The 8160-nt window shown below is 34.0% G+C and overlaps 1 protein-coding gene across 3 annotated transcripts in view; it reads left to right on the top strand.

The window, feature by feature from the left end:
- The window catches only part of PLAG1 (PLAG1 zinc finger), a 34261-nt gene extending 30098 nt beyond the window's left edge, over positions 1-4163 (top strand). For 2 of the 3 annotated variants that reach the window (XM_075584194.1, XM_075584184.1), the window contains exons 3-4: positions 1101-1457; positions 1810-4163. In XM_075584194.1, the coding sequence (XP_075440309.1) occupies positions 1216-1457; positions 1810-3070 (1503 nt within the window). In that variant the 5' untranslated portion in view covers positions 1101-1215 and the 3' untranslated portion in view covers positions 3071-4163. The remainder of the gene's footprint in view (positions 1-1100; positions 1458-1809) is intronic. The other variant, XM_075584201.1, reaches the window with a different exon arrangement.
- Positions 4164-8160: the final 3997 nt, after the last annotated feature.

Below are 8160 nucleotides of genomic sequence, written 5' to 3' on the forward strand. Positions count from 1 at the left end.
GGACTGCAAGTGTGTGTTTTTCAACCCCAGTAATAAGGTAATGAGATATATTCACTTTTCAGCCCCCCTGAGCACCATTTGGTTACGGACACAAGGCAGTAAAAAAGTTTACTTTTGTTCTTGGAGATTCTCTGGAGGACTACCCCTTTACGGTTCTGTTGCTAGCCATAAGTGTTTATAGGCGTTATAATATGGTGAAAACACTTGGACATGTACCACTTTCTCTCATTTATGTAATTTTGTTAGTAACGTTTCACATTTAAGCCCAAAAACACAATTGCTAAAACCATATTAACAAAATAGAAATGAAACACGGCTTTTATTGCGGGTTTATATCTAGGGAAGAATGAAATTCTGCAGCAGTTGCAGTGAAAAGGTCTTAGCTATACTAATCGGTACTGAACCTTCTTTTTTTTTTTCTTTTTTTTTTAAAGAAGTCCCTGGAAAAAAAAACAACATTTTTTTTCTCTGAAACAGAAATCTAAAACGTACTCGTTTTTAATTTATTTTTTTTCCCATCAAAGTGATATTTTTTTTTCACACATTTGTTTTTTTTACTTAATCATACAATACTAACATGTACCAAAGTTTAATTATATAACCTAAATCCATAAAGGAAAGTTACGCATCCATAATTGTTCAAAGTAGTAAAAGGTTTCCTGGGTAGAATTGAACAACAAACCACTTGGGAAAAAAAAATCTGTTATCTTGTTAAAGTAGCACAGAGTTCTTCCAAATTGTTATGTCTGGCAATGAAGCGCCCTACATAGATTTATTATACATGATTATTAAACGTTCCTTATACTGAGTTTACCATTTGGGTTAATTAAAGATTATGGGTAAGTGTTTTTTTTTTTTTTACAGTGACTGAACCAGAATTGATAAGGTTATGGAACCATACACTTAAAAATGACAATTATTTTGCGCTCTCTTCTATAAATGGTATCACAATCATGTTGGCCAGTTGTCTGTATTTTATGGTTCATAGCTTTTTTTTTTTTTTTAAAGGCATCGCATAGCAATATATATTTTTTTATTTTTTTAGAATGAAGCTCAGTTGCATCATAGTTATTTATTTTTTTTATTATTTTTTTTTCCAGTCCCCTTTTGATTTTTTTCGACCACATGGAACTTGAGAAGCCACCTAAAGCTCTGTCACTTAGTGGAGTTGGGCAGTTGCCAAGTGTCCAACAAGAAGGCCTGGTTTAGGCTGCGATGGCCACAGTCATTCCTGGTGATTTGTCAGAAGTAAGAGATACCCAGAAAGTCCCTTCAGGGAAGCGTAAGCGTGGTGAAACAAAACCAAGAAAAAACTTCCCTTGCCAACTGTGTGACAAGGCATTTAACAGTGTTGAAAAATTAAAGGTTCATTCATACACTCACACAGGAGAGAGGCCCTACAAGTGCACACAACAAGACTGCACCAAGGCCTTTGTTTCTAAATACAAATTACTAAGGTATTAAACTCTATTTATCTTTCAGCTTATATTATCTTAACTGTCTGCCATGTAAGTTTTTGTATGCATTTTAAAAATAATTAAATGTGACCAGTTAACCTTTTTTTTTTAATTAGAAATCGTGATTTGTTTAATATGTACAGACTAAAAATAGGAAAACAATGTTTATTAAAGTGCAATTTTTTAATTGGAAACTGATTGTACGTTTTTAAATAATGTCATGTTTTCCTATGTTTGTATGCATAGATGCAAAAAATGTGGCAAGAGTGTAGCTTTTATTAACAAAACGCAAGAAAAAAAGCTTATTTTGTGATCAAAATAATTACTTACGGGATTATATCTGTGTTTAAAGGCATATGGCAACTCATTCTCCAGAGAAAACCCACAAGTGTAATTATTGTGAGAAAATGTTTCACCGAAAAGATCACCTAAAGAATCACCTCCATACTCACGATCCCAATAAAGAGGCCTTTAAGTGTGAAGAATGCGGAAAGAACTACAATACAAAGCTTGGTTTTAAACGTCACTTGGCCTTGCATGCAGCAACAAGTGGTGACCTCACCTGTAAAGTATGCTTGCAGACTTTCGAAAGCACAGTGGTGTTGCTAGAGCACCTAAAAACCCATGCAGGCAAATCTTCCAGTGGGGTTAAGGAGAAAAAACACCAATGTGAGCATTGTGATCGGCGCTTTTACACACGCAAAGATGTCCGCAGACATATGGTAGTGCACACTGGGAGAAAAGACTTCCTTTGTCAGTATTGTGCACAGAGGTTTGGGCGTAAGGATCATCTAACTCGTCATATGAAGAAAAGTCATAATCAAGAACTGCTGAAAGTTAAAACAGAACCCATGGACCTCTTGGATCCATTCACCTGCAGCGTTTCTGTTCCAATTAAAGATGAGCTGCTTCCAGTGATGGCCTTATCTTCTAATGAGCTGGCATCAAAGCCATTCACAAACAGTTTGCAGTTGAACCTCTACAATACACAAATTCAGTCCATGCAGAGTTCTGCAACTACACACCAAATGGGAGCTCCAACATTGTCTTTGGGCATGACGTGCCCTATGGATATGGATCCAGTCCATCCTTCTCATCAGCTTTCTCTGAAATATCCACTCAATTCTACCTCATATGCAATTTCTATACCTGATAAAGAACAGCCATTGAAGGGGGAAATAGAAAGTTACCTAATGGAATTGCAAAGTGGCATGCCACTCTCCTCCCAGGTTTCCCCATCGTCCTCAAAATTAGGATTGGATCCTCAAGTAGGGCCACTAGATGACAGCACCGATGGAGTGTCCCTTTCAAAAAGCTCTGTGTCAATTAGTGAACCTCTTAATGCATCGTCATTAGACTTTTCTCAGTTGTTCAACTTTATACCTGCCAATGGCCCTCCATACAATCCTCCTGTATCGATTGGAAATTTAGGAATGGGCTATTCTCAAGAGGAGGCCCATTCGTCTATGGTCCAGCTCCCACCACAGACACAGGATCCTCAAGACCCTAGCAATAACATATGTTTTGGTTCTTTACACTCTCTATCCTCCGCTTTCACAAGCAGTCTAAGCACAGCCACCACATTGCCACGATTTCATCAAGCTTTCCAATAGGAGTTGCTAAACTAGATTGCTTTAGATGGCTGCTTTTTTTTTTTTTTTTTTTTTTTTAATCTTTGTGCCAATTACAAGACTTTGAAACACCTCTAATATTCTGTACAATACCAGTCTAATTAAGCCAGTACAATGTTAGCTTGTTTTCAATTTGTTTTACAAACGTGTTTCTTAATTGTTTACCTTGGTTTAAGAGTCATTGCTATTTTTTTTTTCCCCACTGCCAGCTGAACTTTAATTCAAATAGCAAAACAAAAGTTGTAGCCCTCAAACCTGGCTTTTTTTTTGTTAATGAAACATCGATCACAATGTGAGATTTACTATAAAAAAAAACTATCATTTAATCAACAGATTTTATATATATATGTTAAAATGTATATATGTTTTATTAGTACATAATTGGCTGAACTGTTATTTTGTTCAGAAAAAAATAGTATATTTCCAATTTGATTGGAAGACACAATTTACAGAAATGAAATGTAAAACATGCATGTGCACCAAACAGAATTTAAACCTTGTTTGGCCTATGTACATTTTATTATACCATGCAGGACTTGAATAAGAGCAAAATTGGTGGCACTCTATATAAATATATATTTTTCCATTTAGTAACATATTCCCTTTTCTCCCCGTTGATTGACTTTTTTTTTTTTTTTTTTTTAATTGCTGCTTTTTGACCGTGGCAACGAACCTAAAACATGGGAGATCAGTCAATTTGTACTTGCCAAAGGCTTGCATCAAAATTGACCATGTGCTTGCTGCCGATCCCTCTAACCTTAGTAAGCCAGTGAAATGTATGTATGTATTTTGTTTCTTTGTTTTGAGTGGATATCTGTCTTAATTGGGGTTATACTGCCATGCAACAGATCTGTCTGCTAATAGCACTTGCAACACAAAAGTACTTCGTTTAGGACTCTTTCTCTCTCTCCCCCTCCCCCCCTCCCCCTGCCAGGATTTCAAAACTGAACTCTTATGAGTGAAGTAAAAGCATATTGCTTACACCACTTTGCTTAGCACAGTAATTAGCTGCCCCATCAACATGCTTTGGTATCTGAATTCAGGCATTAGGAATAAAGACAGCCTATACTCTAAAAAGTGTATATGTGTATGTATATATATATATGTGTATGTATGTATGTATATGTGTATATATATATATATATATATATATATATATATATATATATATATATGTATGTATGTGTATATGTATGTATGTATATATATATGTATGTATATATATATATATATATGTATATATATATATATATATATATATATATATGTGTGTATATATATATATATATGTATATTCATAATCATGCCTACCAGATGTAAAATGTGCAAGGGGCATAAACGTATACATTTATGGGGATGAAAGTACCCATTATATTTTCTTAGTAGGTCTTTAGTTATTTTCTCCTATTTTGTAAATATCAGTCTTGCTAACAAAAAAAAATATATATATATATATATGTATATAATTATTATTATTATTTCCCTAAAGGCATTATAGTAGGGATTTCGGTGGTTTTCCGCATTTACAAACTGCTCTTTTTGGCATCAATGCACTGCTAATTGCAAATCTATCTATACACATCTGAAATGTATATGTTCAGCTCTGATTTTTATTCTTCATATAGTTTCTGTGAAACAAGTTGATGGCTTTCATTGAGCAATTCGTGTTCAAGTGTGCCTTTTTAACTTTTTTTTTTATTTTCCTCAAAATAAGGAAAGAAAACAGCACAGCACAAAAAAAAAACACAGAAGGGAATATTTGAAATATTTGTTGAGAGCTTGCCTCGAACACCTATTTCGGGATGTCCACAAAAAAAAAAACCTGAACACGCGATCCTGAGTATTACTCCTATAGTGTGTGTTGGGTGAATGGAATGATCTCCCTAAGTTTCAATTGTTTAACTTTTAACATTAACAATTTTTTTTGTTTTTTTTTCACAAGGCGGTTTGTTCTGAAAGAAGTATTGCTGGATTTCCTCCACTGTTCTCGTTCCGGAAATCTTCTTCTTTTTTATTTTTATTTTTCTTACAAAATTCATTTTGTTCTTTATCAAGCTATCGGGCAGACTACATAGGAAGAGACTGCATATTAATCCTGACATTCATTATGAAATGTAATTGTGAAGCCACAGTGTTTAGGCTGGAGCCCACTTTAACCACACATTTTTAATACATGGCCTTATAACTGATTTTTGTTTTGGTTAAAAAAAAAAAAAAAAAAAATAATAAAAAGTGCCATATATTTACAATATAGTATGTTTCAGTTAGTATTGGGATATAAAAAATATTTTATGCATTATATATATATATATATATCTACGCGCCAACACCCTTAAAGGAATAAATAGCCAAATTTTTGCATTTTATTTGAAGATTGATTTTATTAGAATTGTATTCCACTCAAAAATCAAGACAAGATGTTGAACCTCAATAGGTCACCATGGCTTCAGATGGGCTATAACGTTGCATTTGTCTTACCCTGGATATAGGATATGTAAGCAAATATTATTTTCTCAATGCCTTAAGAATAACTAGCCTCACTCCTTGTCATATATCAGTATTATATTATCCAGTCATTATTGGCCACTATTAACCATTTTGTTTTGTACCGGAGAAAGCATACAATGCACTGCTTTTCTGAGCATTGCTGGACCCTCCATTACTGAAAGGGTTAAAATATTTTTGTTTTACCTTCTCTAAAAGCATATGGTCTCTGCTTAACTTTCAATGCACCACTCTTACTGTCCCTTGTGCAACTTGTAATACAAAGTACAGTATCTTTCTTGGTATATATATGTATATTCTTTTTTTTTGTTTGTTTGTTTGTTTGTTTTTTTTTATTTTTTTATTTTGTACTTGTCCCATGTGTTTTTAGGGGGGGTCCTCCCACCCACTTCTAATATATGTGGAGTACAGTGAAATCGTTAATAATTTAGCCAGTGCTGGGTTTTTTAAGAACCATATGCTGACTGAAACATGAGCCAGAGCTGATTGCTTTATTAAGGTAATGAATGTTAAGAATACATATTTTCAGGATAATTTGCCTAGCTAGCTAACTAAACATGTCATAGGCCAATATTTTGTAGAATGAAGCTTCGTTGACTCCTGTTACATACATTACAAGATATAGCACTTTCTAAAAACAATGGAACCTTTTAATGGAGAAAAAAATAGAGTAAGGTAATGCTTTTTATTATAGAATCTTATTAACGTGTTTCAAGTGCCATTAGATTACAAATGTGTAGGCCTTTGGTAATAATGCTTTGTACAAAATGAAACGTTAGTTTTGAACAGGTACAACTTTATTTTATTTTTTTTTACAGTTGTTTGCTTAACAGTTTGCTATATTGCACAAAACCAGTGTGTCTTTTTTTTTATATCTGTTTTTTTTTTGTTTTTAATGCCTTTGCTGCCAGAGGAACTTGTGGTGTAATGCAGAATATCACACTTTCTTCTGGGAACAGTGGTGTTAAGTGTTCTCTCCAATGGTTACTGATTTTAGGTTTACATGCTTCAATATACACTGCCTTCAGTGGCGATCCAAACAGTCACATTTTCAAGGGGAATTTAGAATATGGGGATATTGCCGCAGATCCATAAAGTGGTGCTAATCTTTAGTACACCTTAACTCCTATTCAAATGAAGGGGAGTCCAAATCTGCTCAAGCTTAGCACCCTCTGTGGATCTGGGCCATTGTTTTTCAAAATTCTTTGACACAGGATGTAGTAGTTGAGGTATCAATATGCTGCTGTTAGAATCTCTAAGGAAATATGTATTTGTGTATATGCAATATACATGTATATATATATATGTTTTGGTCTCATACACTGGGTAATAGCCAACCCAATACTTTAAGGCCATTAAATTACATGCATTCAAACTTCTGAGTTTGGCTTTACCAGGTGGCGCTCTGCTAGATCATAAAATAAAGGATTGGACTTTAAGTGGCGAACCGTTCAAAGTCCTCAAAACTGTTTGGATGGTCACTGAGCCCTTTTCACAATAGAGTATCTTACTTTGTTGGAAGCCAGTGTCTTTTTGATAAGTTATCTAGCCATGGAAGTGACACCATACTATTGCTAATCATACGTAAACACTTTTCAGTATAAGCTTCAGTGGTACAGTCGAACCAGAATGAATGTTTTTATCTTTTCAGAAACACTCCTGCAATATTGTTATATTGGATCATCATGCTGCTAATGTAACTTGGGATACAATTCTCTCATGGTGCTACAAACCTTCCCGTCACTTACAGATGTATTTTTTACCCATAGAAAAGGACTATTTTATTATAGCAATAGTTGTATGATATATTTTTATACTGTGATTTAGTTTGCCCTTATTGAACTTTGTACAACACCACAGCGTATTAATATGCACTTGCAAAAAAAAGGAAAGGTCACGGACATGCCATTTATTTTTCTCTAACATGCCCAGCTTTTGTTCATTAAGCAAACACACAACTATTTGAAATGGGCATAATATATAGTGTGAAGTGAAGATCCCGCTGTATATTAAAAGAAGCCCTCTGCATTACTACATCACGTGGGAAACGATTCAGAATGGATGATGATGCTTCTGACTTATTGCTGAACTTTTATTTGTATTCAGTGGAAAAACCTGTTTGGACTCCAATGTTAAAAATGTTTTAGTTTGCAAAGGTTTTAAAGTCGAAGTAGAAGAATTTGCATTCCAGACTGAATTTTGTTGATCTTTTTTGCATTTAAAAAAAAAAAAAATGTTATCGAGATATGGGAAGTTGTGTTGCTTATCATGTAAATGTACTTACAATGTATTCACAAACTACTGTTGTATTTGTATAAAATATAGACAAAAAGATTGCATATATATTTTTGTGTATAAGCTCTGTAAAATAGCAATCACATTATGAAGCTGCAGCAGTTCTTCATGTTAAGCATTCACATCCAAAGAGACAGACTATTTATTGTCCAGATTCTCTGATAGAAAAGATACATTGCTGCTATTACACAATAGTGCTGCAGCTTCTCATGGCCTACAGTGTTTGCTGTACAAAATATGTGAACTCGACAAAATCAATAAAATTACAGAAT

This window comes from Ascaphus truei, chromosome 2 (genome assembly GCF_040206685.1).
Source record: "Ascaphus truei isolate aAscTru1 chromosome 2, aAscTru1.hap1, whole genome shotgun sequence".
NCBI lineage: Eukaryota > Metazoa > Chordata > Amphibia > Anura > Ascaphidae > Ascaphus > Ascaphus truei.